The sequence below is a fragment of the Aquarana catesbeiana genome, linkage group LG01, assembly GCF_042186555.1.
Source record: "Aquarana catesbeiana isolate 2022-GZ linkage group LG01, ASM4218655v1, whole genome shotgun sequence".
NCBI lineage: Eukaryota > Metazoa > Chordata > Amphibia > Anura > Ranidae > Aquarana > Aquarana catesbeiana.
This window is the reverse complement of record NC_133324.1, coordinates 627,224,454-627,244,478: the sequence shown is the minus strand read 5'-3', so window position 1 is coordinate 627,244,478 and position 20,025 is coordinate 627,224,454. Positions and strand designations below refer to the sequence as shown.

The 20,025-nt window shown below is 41.2% G+C and overlaps 1 protein-coding gene across 2 annotated transcripts in view; it reads right to left on the bottom strand.

Annotated features, from left to right (window-relative positions):
* Positions 1-20,025, bottom strand: part of PKD2 (polycystin 2, transient receptor potential cation channel) — a 73,242-nt gene that overhangs the window by 29,033 nt on the left and 24,184 nt on the right. For both annotated transcript variants that reach the window (XM_073600823.1, XM_073600830.1), the window contains exons 3-8: positions 19,871-20,004; positions 10,698-10,948; positions 7,407-7,631; positions 5,725-5,953; positions 4,513-4,683; positions 2,459-2,640 (exon numbers count right to left, since the gene is read on the bottom strand). In XM_073600823.1, the coding sequence (XP_073456924.1) occupies positions 2,459-2,640; positions 4,513-4,683; positions 5,725-5,953; positions 7,407-7,631; positions 10,698-10,948; positions 19,871-20,004 (1,192 nt within the window). The remainder of the gene's footprint in view (positions 1-2,458; positions 2,641-4,512; positions 4,684-5,724; positions 5,954-7,406; positions 7,632-10,697; positions 10,949-19,870; positions 20,005-20,025) is intronic.

Sequence of the window (20,025 nt, the reverse complement as noted above, 5' to 3'; positions counted from 1 at the left end):
ACCGATTTGACCTCTCAACTTGATTCCAGATTTAAATCGATTTTTTTCCCCAGCCCTAGCATGTTCCCATCGGATCTACAGCGACTGCACTTCCAAGTGCACTTGTAGTGCAAAGTGGATTTGCCTTTAGTAAATAACCCCTATTGTCTTCCAAGACTGAAACAGCAATGAGATCTAAAGGGTGAATGAGGTCATAGATGCTCATTTTTAAGCCTGGTACACAATAGTAGTTTTTTCTTTCAACCCAGCAGGCTGAATGAAAAAAAAAACCTGACAGCTCAGAAGGAGCCGTTGTAACAATCCGACATTACTACAGCGATCTCTCCTGCTGTGCTATTGTGTTCTGATAGAGGGAAGGCCCCGCCAGAACACTCCAGTCAGCGCTCTCAGCCATTGGCTGGGAACCACTCAGCAGACCTCTTTCATTTATGCCTTTTCGACAGAAGCCAGCCATTTGGCCGGCTTCTGTCGGACCAACTCCAGTACACACAGGCCGAATGTTGGCTGGTTTCTATTGAACCAGCCAATGGCGCCCAATATTTGGCTTGTGTGCACTAGGATTTAGCAGTACCATCTGCAGGCTTCAAATCTAGGAGTTTGGAATTATACAGGCATCTGTACTAATCACTTTTACAGCTCTACAAACACACGTAAAAACACCACAAGGAGGCAAAAAAAACAGAATTATAAAGATGACCAACATGGTACAATCTAAGTGTACAGTTTCTTTTATATTAAAGCCCCGTACACACAGGCCGAATGTCGGGAGACATTCAGCCCATGTGTATGTAGGTCTGTTCGGGTGGCTTCTGTCAGATAAGCATGCTGGAAATGCAGCAGCTGACCGACTCCTGATCAGCGCTCTCAGCCTTTCAGATGGTTAGTACAGTTTTGTTCAACCCAAAAAAAAACCTTGCAGTGTGTGCCAGGCATTATTAAAACAATGTTTTTTTTAAAGCCTATGCAAACAATCCATTCAATGTAGCCTCCCTGGTGGTATGATTATGTCAGATTTTTGCGGCTCAAAGCGGTACAATTATTTTGCATAGAAATTTGGCCTTTTATATTGTAGGCCTGTAATTCTTAGCAATAACACACTTAAATCTGTCCAAACAAAATCATAAATTATAATATAATAAATAACTATAAATAATTATAAATATTAATATAATAACAATAATAATAAAATAAATTTCCCTACGATTCACTATCGCTCAATTCTGCAAGTGTTCTAATTTACTATCGCTGTTTTCTAGCTGGTCTAAAACGACTTTTGACGTAAAGGGACACTTTTTGGTTGCTATGGACAATCTCCAGTTTCCAGGCAGAAAGAACGGTATATATCATATAAAACTGCATGCAGGGTATTGGACAAAGCACTGAGGATAAAAGGGATGTGAATTGATTTCACACAGTAATGTAATCTGTAAGATTACAGTGTACTGTATGTGTTATGATCTTGACATTTTTTTAATTTGCCGCCGGGCTCCGCCCCCGCGCGTCGCGACGCTCGCAGGGAACGAAGCCCGGCACAGAGAGGCTTTGAGCGGAGGACAGAGCCCACGGACACAGCGGGGGGACATCGCAGGATCCTGGGGACAAGGTAAGTACACCGCACCAGGATCCTGCAATGCAATCCCGAGTGTGGCTCGAGGTTACCGCTAATGGTACTGAAATTTAACCCCGAGCCACACTCGGGAAAACCACCAGGGAGGTTAAAGGGTCACTCCACTTTCGTGGGGAAAAACAATAGCAAATAAAGAAAAAAATGTGTATACAATTGCAACACACTTTCAATTTTGCAGCCGCTGTAATTTTCTGAAAATGCAGTGCAATATGGCTACCTGGAGGTGTTCTGTACACAGAATGTGTACTGCCCACCCCCCAGAAACATAATTTCCTGCTTGTGTGATTGGCTCACCTATTTTCCCAGAAGTCTACACTAACATACAAGTCAGATTTCAGGCATCCCCTGCAACAAAAATGTCATTTTTGGTGAGATTTTCCCAATAGGAACATGTCTAAAGGGATGCAGACCCAGCAGCTTTCCTCATTAGTGCTCTGTAGTTGCAGCAGCTGATTGATCATTATGAAACCCCTCTCATTAGACTCATTTTCCCACATGGATACAGAGAAACACAGAGGGCCTTCTTCAGACTAACAAGAGGTAGGAATCTGCAACAAAGATTGTTATAATCCTTGCAATGTACATAGATCACCCAGAGGGGAATGTTTTTTTCTCAACAAAAGTGGAGTTACGCTTTAAATTCAAGTAGGCAGGGCCTTGCTCTATATAGTTGTTGGTAGTCCTAAAATGAGATTGTACAATCAGACTGTAAATGCATATGGTCAGCATAAGAAACTGTAGACATTCATGAGTGGCATTTTTTCACTTTTCACAATTTGCGGCAAATTATGATTGCGTATAGACACACAAATCGTCCCGTAAATTACTTACATACAGTCCTGGAAAGTACTGAAGTCATCAACCTGAGTACCAAACACAAGGTAGGCAAATTGGGCATATGCCAAAAATATGATGAAAAACATAATGGAAAAGCCCAAGATATCCTTGGCACAGCGAGACATAGTGGTAGACAATTGGGTCATGGTTCTGTTGAAGTTCACAAACTTGAAGAGCTGTCAGAATAGAAGAATCCGTTATAGACATGCTGTTACACTCTAAAAACACACATCACTAGACATTAAGGGGGGATTTACTAAAACTGGAGCACTCAGAAACTAGTGCAGCTGTGCATGGTAGCCAATCAGCTTCTAACTTCAGCTTGTTCAATTAAGCTTTGGCAATAAAACCTGGGAACTGATTCGTTTCTATGCACAACTGCACCATATTTTACACTATCTAGTTTTAATAAATAACCCCCTAAGTGCCTGAAATAAGCAGGTAACCCAACTGTGCTTTATCTCATTTCATAATGCTGAAGACACATAGCCAGGCACATTTGTTATCCTCCTAATAAGGCTTTATTTTTAAAGACACTTGATGGGGAGATTGAATGCACTGAACGTCACTACAGGATAGATTAGCCGGCAGGCAAGCAAGCATTTCATGCACTGGGAAATGTCAGACACCTGCAGCAACTGGAGGTCAACATCATGGCAGAATTTTATTACAAAAATGTAATAACCTTCTTCTTTTAAAGGCAGGCCTTAGTTGAATCTGCTCCCCGTGCTTAAGGAATTGTTTTAAATTGGTCTTCTTAAAGCTGAATTCCGGGGATTACATGCATGCAAGCACTCCTGCTACAGCGCATAGCACTTTTTCCCCCCGCAATGGGTAATCAGTAAGGTCCATTCACAACATACCCGCAAAGCTTGCTGACTACACAATAAACCAGTGTTTCTCAACTCCAATCCTCATGGCGCCCCAAAAGGTCATGTTTGCAGGATTTCCCTCAGATAAAACAGCAGTGGTAAGTACTTTGATGAAGTCACGTGTTCAGTGACGCAACGCGTCAGTGAGGAGCCGAGTGTCGTTACTTCCGGTCGTGGCCGAGATCGGAAGTCCCTTCGTTCGTGAAGCTGTATTGAACTATTTTAACTGTAAGTTATTACTTGTCTTTTTAATAAATTGCACTGGATTACTATACCATGGAGCTCCCCCTCTTTTTTTGCATGTAATCTGCATTTGATGAGCCTGGAAACTGATCCTTATACTGGTGTCGTCTTTTCTTGGATACCTCTGGAAATGAATCGATCGCTGTGGAATCAGTACTCCATCCACATAGAGGCTTAAATTGACCTTAGGGGTCTCCGTATGAGGTGAGAGGCTGGGACAAACTATTAGGGCACAGCGGATGGTGGAAACACTTGGAGGAATTGGATCTTTTTGTTTTTTGCACACGCACTTTACTTCATGAACTGTTTATCTGAATTTTATGATTGGACACGATTTTTGCACTATTATCACTTTTGACTTTATTTTTTATATTTACTTTGATGTTAGTGCATATTTGCACTTTTTTATGCCGATTTTCTTCCTTGAATATTGCACTTTATATTAAACTTGCATATTATAGTTAGTATTGTTTATTAGCACAGAGTAAGCTCTACATTATTCTTCTTTTATATTTATTGTAGCGTGGGAACAACTTATATGTTGGCAGCTACTCATTAGTCTCTCCTTTTTTCATTGTTGGTTTGCGCATTAGTACCCTTATTTTACGTTATTTTAAATTACTAAGGCAGTGAAACTGATCAAATCACCTGTGCAAAATAATGGGAAGCCTGAAAACATGACCTGTTGGGGCGCCTTGAGGACTGGAGTTGAGAAACACTGCAATAAAGGAATAGCAGCAGGTCATCACTCTTCTTGAAAGCCAGCTCACAGTATTTGAGTGACAGCATTGTAGAATGCATTACAGGAAGCTACAGACACAGCTGCATTTAAAAATACATTTACATTTTTTTAATATATCATTTATATTTACAGAGGTTTTATTTTTTATTTAATGAATTTAGACCACAAGTAAAGCATATATTTAGATTTACCTTAACCCAAGCAAAGAACACAGTCACAGCAACAATACTGTTGAACTGATTTTGCCAGTAAGCCAGAGATTCAAAGTTCGGAAATGAATTCATGTCTGCCAGGAGTTTATTGAGCGGTCCTTCCACAGATGTCATTCTGTATAAGCGGATTGCCACTGCCACCAAGGAGAACTGCAGGTGAGACAGAAATGATAAGTATAGGTCATGCTTAGCTCTTAGGGAGACATATGAATAGACAGACAGAAATGTAAGATCTTGTTCCTGTTCAATATATGATGGCCTCATGTAATAAAGCAGCCTTTCTCAACCTTGTCAACACAGAGAAATCCCTAAAATAACTTTCCGGTCTCGGGGAACCCCTGCTAAAATTTACTATATTTACAACTCATGATGCATTGGTGTGATGGTCAGTGAGAAGAATACTCCTAATGCCGCGTACACACGACCGGACTTTCCGGCAGAAAAGGTCCAACGTAATCATTCCATCGGATATTCCGATCGTGTGTGAGCTTCATCAGACTTTTTCCTTTCGAAAATTCTGACGGACCTAGAAATAGAACATGTTTTAAATCTCTCCGACGGAATCAATTCCTATCGGGAAAACCGGTCATCTGTATGCTGTTCCGACGGACCAAAAACGACGCAAGGGCAGCTATTGGCTACTGGCTATTGAACTTCCTTTTTCTAGTCCCGTCGTACGTCATCGCATTCTAAATGATCGGACTTTGGTGTGATCGTGTGTAGGCAAGTCTGTTTCACTGGAACTCCGTCGAAAAAACTGTCAGAGTTTATTCTGACGGAAAAAACGGTCGTGTGTACGTGACATTACACTTATGGACATTGCAAAGAATCACCCCCTTACACATAGCTAGAACGATCAATGGTGTCAACGGGAACTTATTTGAGAGGCAGAAATAGCTCATTGCTAAGGAAACCCCTAGCAACCTCTGGAGGAACCCAAGGGTTCTATGAAACCCTGGTTGAGAAACCCTCTGTTAAAGTGTCAGATCTGGTAACCTGGTCTTTAAATATAGTGCACATGTGTGTTCCTATTTCATAGCAGCCAAGAAATACTGCAGTTATGTCACAGGACAAAAATCATAAAATGTCAGGTGACAATCAATGCATCTTTACATCTCTGCAACCAATTTATTTGCATATGTGTAAAGAAAAGTCTCAAGAACTCTCTAGCCAGTCAGCTGTTGTACCTACCACAATAATCACAACATCAAGACAGTTCCAAAGGCTTCGGAAGTAGTGCAGGCGGTGAATGCGGATCTCTAGGAACTCCTCCACCATGTAATAAAGTATAAAGAGACAGAAAGCGATCTCACAGGCAGCCAGGAAATAGTCAAATGTGGAAATGTAATGGATTAACTTCACGGTCTGAAAATGCCAAGATGTGACCAGGCCACCGGTAGCTGGGAATTCCACCAAGAGCCTATATGACAAAAAGGTTATTGGTATCATATTAGCTCTATTCAACAAATAATATGAAACAGTTCTGTGACGAGATTTCTTACATCAGAAAGATAAAAAATGCCATTTGCTTTTCAAGAATTTAACCAAAATAAGATTTTTTGTAAAAAAGGCACAGCTAATTATACACAGATACATTTCTGGTATCATATGTTATTTAGAAAGAGACTTAGACTATGGACAGGAAGAGGGACAGACAGAAATAGGTGTCCTCTGCCAAGCCATTAAAATCCATATGCAACATTACAAATCATTTGAGTTGTGTAATCTAAATATAAAATGAATCCCAGAAAATTGTTGAGGGTTAACATTACAGCCAAAGACTAGTGTATCTTTTAGTGGTGCACGTCTGTACAGTATTGTGACAGCTCTCCATGTCTGTCAGCCACTCGACTTATAGAATACACTCAGCAGGAAAATACTGTAAAGCAGTGGTCATCAACTCCTGTCCTCAGGGCCCACTAACAGGCCAGGTTTTATGTATTACCTTGGGGAGATGCAGACTAGAATACTGCAATCACTGAGCAGCAAATGATATCACCTGTGATGTATTTCAGTTATCTTGCAAACCTGGCCTGTTAGTGGGCCATGAGGACAGGAGTTGATGACCACTGCTCTAAAAGACAGACTTCAAAAAGACAATCCAGATAGTGTAAAGCACGGGCCTCCAAACGTTATAATACGAGGGACACGTCATATATTTTAGAAATACTCTGGGTCTGAAAAAAAAAAAGTTATAAACGAATGAACAAACCTGCTCAAAAGAAATAACTTCACATCAGAAGTCCCCCCACCACACCAGATGCCTTGTTTCATTCCACAGACCCCAACCACCCCCCCCAACCCGCCTCTTTCACATCAGAGCCCCTTTTTCACATTAGAGTCCTCCTTTCACATAGAGTCTTGCTCTACCTTACAACCTGCACCACAGGAGCAGCATGGCACAGGGTGGGAGGCTGAGCAGGTTTGTTTTCACCTGAGGACAGGAGGTGGAGCAGGTCCTGTTCTAAATGCTGGGGCAGTCCTGGAGGTTGCCAACCTGGAGCAGCATCATTGGTTGTTTTGGTGCTGGTGGCCGGCCCGGCTGCACTATGGAAACATATAACACAAAGACAGGACAAGTGCTGCAGACCGGGTAATCTAACAGGTTGTAGTTTGGAGACCCCTGTAGTAGAGAACAGTTTTGCAAAGGGCAGCGGTGAGCTGCTGTGGATCGGATTTCATGCAGCCAGTTCATTTTCAGTTGGGCACTTTGCATTATTTAGTATAATACTGCAAATAAAAGCCAGGAATACATTTTTTATGAGTTTCCTTTTTCATCCAGGCTCACATTCACTTTTAGATAAATTTCCACAAGTTAACATCTTTGTATTTTTGCCTGACACCCCATTTAACATTTGCATTAAGAAACATACCTCACAATACAGAATAGGTTAATATTTGCATTGTAAACAGAGAAATCAATAAACACTGCTCGGGTGCCTCTGTCCAACCACATGTTTTTCTTTAAAGTTGCAACTTGCGCAGCTGCCTCTTCTCTCTCCCTGGATAGGTCCAAATAATAACCAGATCCACTATATATGGCAATGAGGCCCCACTGGCTACTGCCATTCAAGTCCTTTTCTTTGGTGTACGTCCAGCTAAAAGGAATCAGAAATACAGAAAACAGTTGTATTATCATAATATCTTCAGAACAATATTCTCATGGTATAAAATATTGCTAGGATTCTATATGATCCATAATGTGCAAGGATCCTAGAAAGATCAACATGCCCTAGCTCTACAGTAAAATATACTGGAAACCCCACTGATCCACTTTACACAGTCCTTTGACAATAATCATGAAAAAACAGTTGAAACACTGGTCTTTTCTTTTCAAATCAGTCAAAGACAGAGACTAGCAGCAAGTGCACAGACATTAGATCATTTCCCAATCCAACTGTTATCAGCTGTGTGTCAGATGACTTTCTTTTATGTCTATAGGTATGCAAGGGGCCACTTTCAGGGTGTCATGTTTTATGCAAGCACCTATCTGGTTGCTCTACAAAAATTAGCCTACCAAATGTCCCAAAGCTAAAATGGAGCTCTAGCCAAAACATTTCCGAGTTTTCAAAAAAATAAATAAAAAATTCGGAGTGTAAGTTAGCTAAATAGAGGTTTGGAAAAAAAAAAAACTTGTGACTCCCTTTCCCATTCAGAGCCAACTCTTGTTATCTCCTACCCGTTACCTCATCTTTTATCAATGAGTACCAGCACAAAGAAGATACTGTTTAAAAACTGGACACACTGCTACAAAGCAAACCGATGCATGGCCACTCTAGAAATCAATAATAGAACAGTTGCCTTATTCTACTCATCTAACAGGTTACAGTTTTCCTAGTAGTAGAAGAAATCTTGACTTCCTCTACCAAGGAAGGATGAACCTGGTAAAACTGTCCTTCACTTACAAATAAAACTGACGCATATCCTCCTTCCACCCCCTCCCCTAACACTTTTTAATAAATTTATGGGGAGTGGGTACCTTTTTCGACAGGCACCAGTGCCCATTTTGTGATTTCTTCCCCAGGCAAGAAATACATCACTCACCCCATTCCTGCCCACAGCCTCTTGGGACACATCACACAGCTTAGGAGGCCATAGGACCAGTCTCCCTGCACCACGCGTTCTCGCACATGTGCAGTGGGGAGCTGGCTGCGATTCTTCAGGAAATCACAGCCATCTCCCAAATCCATGATAGCGGTGCTGGGGAATGGCGGTGAGCAAAACCGGCTAAAGGAAGAAATCGCTGGACTCCGAGAACTGGCAAGTATCTTGTTTTTAGGAGGTAGCTGCTGACTTTCAATTTTTTTAGTTTTAGTCATTTCTGTAATTACGCATCACATTCTGTGGAACCTTGGGTCACACAGTAAGGGGGCGATTCAATAAAGCGTTTTTCTGGTGTTATGACGGAAGTAGAAAATCATGTGCCAAATTCATGAAAGCCAAGTGACAGTGTTCTTGATAATTCCAAAGCATGTTACAAATTGAGGTAGTTCTTACATGCAACACTTGTACATTCTTACAAATTCATTAATACTGTCTTATTGGTAATAAGAAAAGTGGAGGTAAATAAGACCTCTTCCATGTCAAACATGTCTTCCTTGTTTCTGAGGCAAATATGCAACTGATTCATTTATACCTTACCAAGAGTACATGAATCGACTGCATGTTGCGCCATTTGTTGCACGGGCAAGAGACAGATTTCCAATGAGTGTCTAAGATGCTCTTTATGAATTCTAAGGATTAAAGGGGTTGTAAAGTCTCAGGGTTTTTCACCTTAAAGCATTCTATGCATTAAGGTGAAAAAACTTTTTTGCTGCAGCTGCCCCCAAAGAGCCCCCTTTTTACTTACCTGATCCGTTCCAGCGATGGGCAGGAGCCTAGCGGCTTCAGCCGATGTCTCTCTCATCATTGGACAGATTGATAGCAGCGGGAGCCATTGCCTTCCGCTGCTGTCAATCAAATACAGTACACGGAAGCGGGGGGGGGCTGAGTCCCGCTGTCTGTGACAATAGACGCAGAAGTGAGACTCAGGAACAAACCCACACGCATGCCCCCAGGGAAAGCGGCTCTTCGTGGGGGCACGCAATGGAGGGGAGGGACCAGAAGCGTCGGCGGAAGAGCCCACACCAGAAGAGGAGGGGAGGGACGGCTCTGTGCAAAACCCTTGCACAGAGCAGGGTTGTATAACATGTTTGAGAAGGAAAACTGTCACTATTACACAATAGGTTATCCTAAACAAGGGGGGGGATATATAACTATAATGTTATTAAAAGGTACCACATCCTAAATTGAATATATATATATATATATATATATATATATATATATATATATATATATACACATATACACAGTGGGGATCAAAAGTTTGGGCACCCCAGGTAAAAATGTGTATTAATGTGCATAACGAAGCCAAGGAAAGATGGAAAAATCTCCAAATGGCATCAAATTACAGATTAGACATTCTTATAATATGTCAATCATTTCTCAATCATTGTCTGGGAAGACCAGGTGATGTCAATCTCAAAGGTTTTAAATGGCCAGACTCATCTGACCTTGCCAACAATCAGCACCATGGGTTCTTTTAAGCAGTTGTCTAGAAAACTGAAACTGAAAATAGTTGACGCTCACAAAGCTGGAGAAGGCTATAAGAAGATAGCAAAGCGTTTTCAGATGTCCATATCCTTTGTTCGGAATGTAATTAAGAAATGGCAGTCATCAGGAACAGTGGAAGTTAAAGCAAGATCTTCCTTTACCCGGGGTGCCCAAACTTTCGATCCCTACTGTATATATATATATATATATATATATATATATATATATATATATGTATGTATGTATATATAAAAACCCTAACAGAAAAAAAGCTACAGGACTTTAAAAAGGTACCAAGTCATAAAATGGGTACGTTAAATCACGTGTTTTTATTCATATTAGAAGTATTGAAAATAATACCTTCACTACTTCGAACCATATAAATAAAAACACGTAATATTTTACTTTAAAGTCCTGTAGCTTTTTTCCTCTATATACACTATAAAACAATGATATCAAACTACTAATGAGTAACGGACACATATATGCGTTTTATTTCAAGGAACCATTAACCATGAATAGGAAGCAGTTTTACTGAAAAAAAATAAGTCACTGTCAGAGATACATACGCTGTTCCATTTCGTAGCCCAAAGGGGGCAGTATCTTCACTCCTCACAGAATACATATCATAGCAGTCTTTGATGTCATCTTTTAAATCTTCTGGCACAGTGCAGGACCCATTCCTCACTTTAAGTTGACGGAGACGAGGAACACCAAGTAGCATGTTCTCAAAATAGATAAAGCTTTGGTTTTCTGTCATTGTACGGTTGTTGAACCAAATGTCCCAATATAGGCCATCCAATAGTGGGCCCTCTGCAAACTGTAATTAGAGGAAATTTCTGAATCAAAAACATATAGTAAGAACAAAATCATACTACCCACAGAAAGTACACCTAAATGAGGTAGAGTAAAAATGTATAAAATGCGTGTAACTGATATAGGTTACAAAATAATGTGACGATATGCAGCTGAAAAGAAAAGTATGGTCTCCTGTGACCAAGAGTCAAATGATAGTGGGATAGTCCCTGTTATCAGCTGATGGGGTAGAGCTGTGCCAAGTACAGGAAGGATCCTGACAATATTGTCGGGATTCATCCAGCTGCCTGATTGACAGCTGGCTCTGACTTTCAGGCGCTGCCGAGCACTGGACCCAGCACCCCTGCCCCCTCCCCAGCCTAACGCTCTCATGAGTGCTGGGGGAGTGGAGAGGTGTGCAGTGATTGACAGTTACTGTTCTCTGCAGACTGATCTACGGTCATGTGATTGCTCAGTTACTGGTTTTAGAGCCAGCGTGGGACAGCTGTAGCGTCACATGGATGCTGCAGCATGAAGGTGAGTATTTATGTTTGTTTTTTATGTACCTCAAATGTCTCTTACTGATAAAAGGATTATACTTTAGCCAGATTTTTCATGTAAACATATAAGATGAAAACCATACCACTGCATACTTACTATGAAAGCAAAGTTATTTGTAAATTAGTAAGGTGTGCAAGGTATCAACAAACCTAATCTAAAACTTAAAAAGCATGTTTCACCAGATAACCTGGAGCACAACATGATAACAGACAGATATCTGGGATACCACCACAACTCGTGCAATGGGAATCGATCATGTAATAAGCACATATTTTTATTAATTATTCCAGCATTTATCTTTAAATCATTTTCATTTTGAACGTGAATATATATATATATATATATATATATATATATATATATATATATATATATATATATATATATATATATATATATATATATATATATCTATATCTATATACACACACACAGTATCTCACAAAAGTGAGTACACCCCTCACATTTTTGTAAATATTTTATTCTATCTTTTCATGTGACAACACTTAAGAAATGACACTTTTCTACAATGTAAAGTAGTGAGTGTACAGCTTATATAACAGTGTAAATTTGCTGTCCCCTCAAAATAACTCAACACACAGCCATTAATGTCTAAACCGCTGGCAACAAAAGTGAGTACACCCCTAAGTGAAAATGTCCAAATTGGGCCCAATTAACCATTTTCCCTCCCCGGTGTCATGTGACTCATTAGTGTTACAAGGTCTCATGTGTGAATGGGGAGCAGGAGTGTTAAATTTGGTGTTGTCGCTTTCACTCTCTCATACTGGTCACTGGAAGTTCAACATGACACCTCGTGACAAAGAACTCTCTGAGGATCTGAAAAAAAGAATTGTTGCTCTACATAAACATGGCCTAGGCTATAAGAAGATTGCCAAGACCCTGAAACTGAGCTGCAGCACGGTGGCCAAGACCATACAGTGGTTTAACAGGACAGGTTCCACTCAAAACAGGCCTCGCCATGGTTGACCAAAGGAGTTGCGTGCACATGCTCAGCGTCATATCCAGAGGTTGTCTTTGGGAAATAGATGAGTGCTGCCAGCATTGCTGCAGAGGTTGAAGGGGTGGGGGGTCAGCCTTTCAGTGCTCAGACCATACGCCGCACACTGCATCAAATTGGTCTGCATGGCTGTCATCCCAGAAGGAAGCCTCTTCTAAAAATGATGCACAAGAAAGCCTGCAAACAGTTTGCTGAAGACAAGCAGACTAAGGACATGGATTACTGGAACCATGTCCTGTGGTCTGATGAGACCAAGATAAACTTATTTGGTTCAGATGGTGTCAAGCGTGTGTGGCGGCAACCAGGTGAGGAGTACAAAGACAAGTGTGTCTGGCCTACAGTCAAGCATGGTGGTGGGAGTGTCATGGTCTGGGGCTGCACGAGTGCTGCCGACACTGGGGAGCTACAGTTCATTGAGGGAACCATGAATGCCAACATGTACTGTGACATACTGAAGAGGAGCATGATCCCCTCCCTTCGGAGTCTGAGCCACAGGGCAGAATTCCAACATGATAATGACCCCAAACACACCTCCAAGACGACCACTGCCTTGCTGAAGAAGCTGAGGGTAAAGGTGATGGACTGGCCAAGCATGTCTCCAGACCTAAATCCTATTGATCATCTGTGGGGCATCCTCAAACTGAAGGTGGAGGAGCGCAAGGTCTCTAACATCCACCAGCTCTGTGATATCGTCATGGAGGAGTGTAGAACGACTCCAGTGGCAACCTGTGAAGCTCTGGTGAACTCCATGCCCAAGAGGGTTAAGGCAGTGCTGGAAAATAATGGTGACCACACAAAATATTGACACTTTGGTCCCAATTTGGACATTTTCACTTAGGGGTGTACTCACTTTTGTTGCTAGCGGTTTAGATATTAATGGCTGTGTGTTGAGTTATTTTGAGGGGACAGCAAATTTACATTGTTATACAAGCTGTACACTCACTACTTTACATTGTAGCAAAGTGTCATTTCTTTAGTGTTGCCACGTGAAAAGATATAATAAAATATGTACAAAAACGTGCGGGGTGTACTCACGTTTGTGAGATACTGAGAGATATATATATATATATATATATATATATATATATATATATATATATATTTATATTTCTCAACTATCTCATGCTATATAGACAGTAGGATAATGGCGCAGTCCTGTATTCCTATCCTGTTTCTGTTGTCCCGATATAGTAGGGAGAATTCATTTTAAAAAGATAGCTAATGTGGCCACCACATATAAAGACTGATAAGCTCCAATATATTACCTTTTTATTTTCAAGGTTAGACATGCTTTAACCATTAGCAGGACCTCGGTCTATGATCTAACCATGTGCAAACTCCCTGCTTAAAAAAGTGCAAGATTTCATAAAAACAATCATACTCTCCTAGGTGGATACTGCATCTGTTCCCCCATTGCCTCTAAAACCGATCGATCAGTTCTCGGTATTCAGTCTGCCAGTGACCGTCAGTCCCCAGCTCTCTGCTCTGCCCCTTCACTTGCTGGAGTGCCAGGCTGTGAACGGAGCGGGAGCAGCTGGCTCCGGCTCTCAGCGGCGCGCTGTGAGGCAGAGCCAGCTGCTGGTCAGGCATCTGGGCGGATCCCGACATTATTGGTAATGTTATATTGTTGGCAAGTAGCTGCCATCCAAATCACACTAAAAAGTCCATTCCTGTGGGACACTTTACAAGAGCCAGAAAAAAAAGGGATTTTGTTTCGCTACTCACTGTAAAATCCCTTTCTCTATGTTCATTGATGGACACAGCTGCTTCTTCTTTAGTAGTGGTGTCCTACCTCTGTAGGTGGGGCTACAAAACCCTGTCTGGTCATGGATAAAGAAGAAGCAGCTGTGTCCATCAACGAACGTAAGAGAAAACTGCTCGACTGATGGAGCATTTCAGTGAGGAATGTAAGAATATTAGAGGAAGATTAAAAGGAGAAGTAAAGCCAAAGCTCTTTTGGCTATACTTTTCTTATGGATCACAGAAGTGATGTTCAGTTTGTTCTGCACTCCTGTGACCCATTTTCAGCCGAGGCTAAAGCCCGCTGTCGGTTGACATCACAGAGCCAGCGCAGGTTCTGAAAAGTTCCTGACCATATGGTTGGGATGCACCCATTTGCCTGGACCGACACCTGGCTTAGCCTCTCAGCAGGCTGCTGAGAGCCTCACTTGTCTTGTTTACATGTCCAATCTCCTATGGACACTGCACCTGCTTCCAAATTCTCCTCTCTGGTTCCTGTCTTAGGGTGACTGTCTCACTACAGGGACCCACGGAGTCACACTTATGTGCACACTGCTGCCTGGCTACATGGATGAGTTTTCTAACGTCCACTGAATCTCATAGACCCCGTGGCAAGCCACTTCCCTCCTCCTTCCTCAAGCTGATGCTTGACCATGGCTGGAGCCTGTGCTGTCCCTGCTTTACTGTGTATGTGAAGGGCACAGGGAATCCACTCCACTACCTGGAAGTTCAGGGGAAGCAGTGCTGAGGATGTGGAGCCAGCAGCTGTGAGCAGATATAAGTAAATATTTGAGACACATATTAAAAAAAAAAAAAAATGTACTGGACAATATTGCACTGCTTAACAATAAAATAGGACCATTTTATACCACTTCTACAACTGTTAAGATATCAAGAGAAATTAGGAGCGGAGTACATTTCTGGAGGATCAACAGGTATTTTTTTTTCTTACTTGCAGAGTTTTTGGGGCCTGTTCACACTAGAATGCTGTGCGGGAAACCATCGTTCCGTGCCAGTTCCAGTGCCACCGCATTCCAATTGCACTGCCCTTGCGATCTGCAGTGGGTGTCAGTGCAAAGTTAACGACACCGCAAAAGCAGGTCGCAAACGCAGTGCGTTGGCCTGCACTGAATCACTGAATTGCAATCTGGTTTGCGATGCATTTCCAAAAGTAGCGCATGCACTACTTTTGGTGCGATGCGGTTTCAAATATAGCAAAAAAACTGATGAATTGAGGCACTGAGGATTTTTATGGCACGGTATGACACAATGGTTTGTTTAAAAGAATATACAAATATTTATTAAATTCATAGTGTTAAAACTAAAAAAGTTTTAGTCCATTCAAGGACCACACAGCAATACAAATACACTGTAAAATCCTCTACTGTAAATTGGACATTAAGTAGTGTCCACCCAGTCTTGAGGGACCTCTCTCTACACAGTTCCAATCTCACACTCTACATGTTTCGCGGGATACCCGCTTCTTCAGGAGTTTTGCTCAAGAGGAATGAAAATCTGAAATGAAGAATACAAACCAATAATAATATGCAGAATAGAGAACATAACTTTAACCAAAAAATAGTATACATATATAAGTGCAATAAGGCACACATACACATAATATTGACAAACCATTGGGATATACAGACCCTGAACCAATCAATACACCAGTCAGAGAAAGATACAGATATGACAAGCTACCTCACCATAGGACACCCAACTGCAACCCACAGAAATGCGACGCCTATTAGGAGTATACCGTATCTGCGTATTCGTAGGAACTGTTCATCGGAGGAGGATTTCACAAACCGATCTAATCTACTGCAACTAAGATTACTTGCCCGGGGTTATTCTAAATCCCTTTTGAGGAAAGCATTTAATCGAGCCAAGGCACGGTCAAGACCTGAATTACTATTTGGGAGCAATTCTGAAACTAATGTAAGCACTGTTAAGTTTATTACCCGTTATTCGGCACATGAACAATCTCTGCTCTCATTAGTGTTTCTCGACACTGGCATTTATTGTCAGAGGACTACACACTATCTAAATATGTGCAGCCAACCCCCAAATTAGTTTTCAGGCATGCTACTTCCCTACGTGATACCTTAACATCAAGTCACTACCGGAACGTGCAAAACTCTATCACTACACTCAGAGGTATGTATTGTTGAGGCCACTGTAGCCGCTGTCCCTGGGTAACTGAGGGGAGAGGTATTCACCTACCCAATGGCCAATGGCATCAATCATGACAATTCGCAGATTGTAAAACTCAGGGTGTGATATTTTTAATGATCTGTAATTGCCACGCCTTCTATATAGGCAAAACAATTCGCAAGTTTGGTAAAAGAATCAGGGATCATGTTTATTACTCTGGCAATAGGAAGGTATATAGGCCAGGCATATAGGCTTTCACCATAGATTTGACAATTCATTAATATCCCTTTTTGTTTTAGAAGTGGTCCCTCCTGATCCAAGAGGTGGGGACTGGGATAAATCGGATTTTGAGGTCCGAAACCTTATGGATTGAAAAATGACCGGCCACTACTCCCCCAGGGATTAGCAAGATCAATTCTTATAAGCCATTTCTCTGCGCTGTTGGGACTCGGATCTGGACCTTGTCCCCTACTCAACCTTGTGCTGGTTGGGACAATACCGAGAACTGGTTCTGGTTTTTCGCTACCCCATCAATTCGACCATATGTCAATATGAGATCCATTTGTGGCTATGCCATTGACCGTCGTAGATATCACTGGTTATATCTTGCGCTTTGTTTAAAAAATTGGAAACTTTTTCATGTAGATTATATCTGTTTGTGTGGTTGGTACAGTATATATCGGTTTCTTCTTTTTTCATGATATGTGTGTGTGTTTTCTTCTTTTTTGGCCTGTTCTGGGCTCTCCCATTCGGATTCTTTTATGGGCCTGGCAGCCGTTTTCTGCCGCCTATGGGCTGTGTTTCTGTGTCTCAAGGACGAGTGTGTGTGATTTCCTTTCTTGTGTTGCCTCGGTTGTCCTTCCCTCTCCATCCTCGGGATGGTGATGCCTTGGTATACCAAGATCGCCAAGGGGCCTCCGTGGGGAGCGATATCTACTGCCCGTTGGACGCCGCTTGACAGCTGTCCGTAATTGGGTCCAGTGACGTCATCCGCCGGCTGTGGTCGAGATTTGATGACAATGACAGCCGAACAGGACCCAAGTGTATTTAATGGGAGGCCATTACCTCCCAATTCTTGTGAATGACCGGCAATGCCATTTATGACAGGGTGGAGGTGAGCGCCAGACATCGATCCATGCCCTAATAGGGATGCTGGTTCTTTTGATGTACGTTCTTAGAGCCGTGTTTGTGTTTTCCTCATTAGATCTATTACCTCTTACCCTCTTTGAACCTCTGCTGTTGATGCATTGGTGATTGGGTTTCTTTCTGGATGTCTGGTCTGGCTGATGTGAGCCTCTGCAAACAATCTGACAGCCTTCTGGCGGTTGGGTTTGCACAAGGTGAGATCTCTCTTTGCTTGAACGTTTGTTTCTAACACATGCTTATCAGAGTTATTACTCCCTTTGATCCTTTCCTTATATATTTATAGGTAGACCCTGGGTTGACTCTTTTTGAAACACTTCAATACCATATGAGTTACCACTTTATTGGCAATCCCAGTGGTTTTGGACCTTTCTGTTATAAGCATTCTCTGATGAGCTATATCACATCTGCGCAGGTGAGGCTCCATAATTCATCATTGATGTTTTTCTTTATACATTTAGTCATCCAGATGGTTTCTGATTATCCTCATTTAAGTATCTGTAGGCTCAATTGGGTAAATATTCAACTGTAACACCCATCTCTGTCTATAGCCTCACGGTTGACCAGCCACCCCTGTTATCCTGTTAAAGAAAACCTTTTTGGGTGTGTATGGTTTAACCATGTCCTATAGATATATGCCTGTAGGGGGTTTACATCCTATGTACCCCCGGTGCTGTGGACCTGGATAGAGTCCCCTATACAAACCTGTATTTGTTTATGTTTATCAACTTCCACCTATATTTATCTCTCACCTGATTCCCACACTCCCCCAGGGTACTGCCTCTCCAGGCGTTGCGGTTCTGTGGGTTGCGGTTTGGTGTCCTATGGAGTGATAGGTTGTCATACCTGTATCTTTTTGTGACTGGTGTATTGATTGGTTCAGGGTCTGTATATTGCAATGGTTTGTCAATATTATGTGTATGTGTGCCTTATTGCACTTATATATGTATCCTATTTTTTGGTTAAAGTTATATGTTCTCTATCCTGTATATTATTATTGGTTTGTATTCTTTATTTCAGATTTTCATTCCTCTTGAGCAAAACTCCTGAAGAAGCGGGTATCCCTGCGAAACATGTAGCGTGTGAGATTAATGTCCAATTTACAGTAGAGGATTTTACGGTGTATTTGTATTGCTGTGTGGTCCTTGAATGGACAAAAACTTTTTGTGTCTTTCTCTACCCTAATTGTGTGAAGTTTTAACACTATGAATTGAATAAATATTTGTAAATTTTTTTAACCAAACCATTGTGTCATATGTCCTATTAGATTGTAAGCTCTTCTGAGCAGGGCCCTCTTAATCCTATTGTATTGTATTGTATTGTATTATATTATAACTGTATTGTCTCCCTTTTATATTGTAAAGCGCTGCGTAAACTGTTGGCGCTATATAAATCCTGAATAATAATAATAATAATAATAATATGTTCATACCTTACCATGAAAGTTTACAGTGCCTCAATTTATCTCTTTTGCTATATTTAAAGTCATAGGACATAGGTGCAGTAATTTTTGATATGCCTGTGTAGCATACATTCTACGTGGTACGATTTCAGCCCATTCAAAATTAATGGGGCTGAAATCGCACTGCACAGAACTGCATGTGAATCGCACATCGTTCTTGTACGATTCACATGCAGTTGCCAGTGTAGGACCCTTTTGTAGGACCTTTTAAAGGGATAAAATATGGGGAAATGTACATGTATTGCAGAGATATACTGCATATGTATTTTAGCTTTGCCTGGAAGTACAATTTAAATATAAGTAAAGATTGGGTGAGGACTTCACAGCTAAGCAAATCCCCAATACATTTTTTTCTGAAACATGCTGTATCCAATAATCAGATAATCATATCTAGTAAAGAAATGTTCTTCTTTCAGCAAAAGAAAAAAATATTCTCACATTTCTAGAATATTTTTATATTTGAAAAATGTTGAGGTTTTCAGTACCCGGTTTAAGGTTTGTATGTACTGTATGTACCAGCTCAGCATCTGCCATCACTGACTTTTCTCACTAATACTGCTAATTTTTACATGTGTGCAAGAAGCTGTCCTAAAATACCTCCTGCAGATGTACAAGATCCTAGCTTAAAATAACTCCAACCCTTCTCAGAAAATAAGGGGATAAAGTAATGAGTGGCTTGATATTTATAACTAGGAAGGATGGTTTCTGAGAGCAGCATGAGAAGAACGGTGTTAAAAAGTGTAAAAACAATGTCAGCACTCTCCCGGTTTTCATTATTGACCGAAATGACTGTACCTTTTTAACCACATGCAATTACATGCCTATAGTATAAATCTAACTTGACTTTCATATACTATTCAGTACCTTACCTTCCAAAAGTCCTCCTTTGTCATCAAGGTTTTGAAATTTGTCCTCTCAGACTTTGAAACAGGTGTATCCAGAAATTGCTGGGTCATTGCCTTTGTATAGTAAAACATGCTGGAAGACACCATCCCATATGATACTACAAAGAAATACATACGTA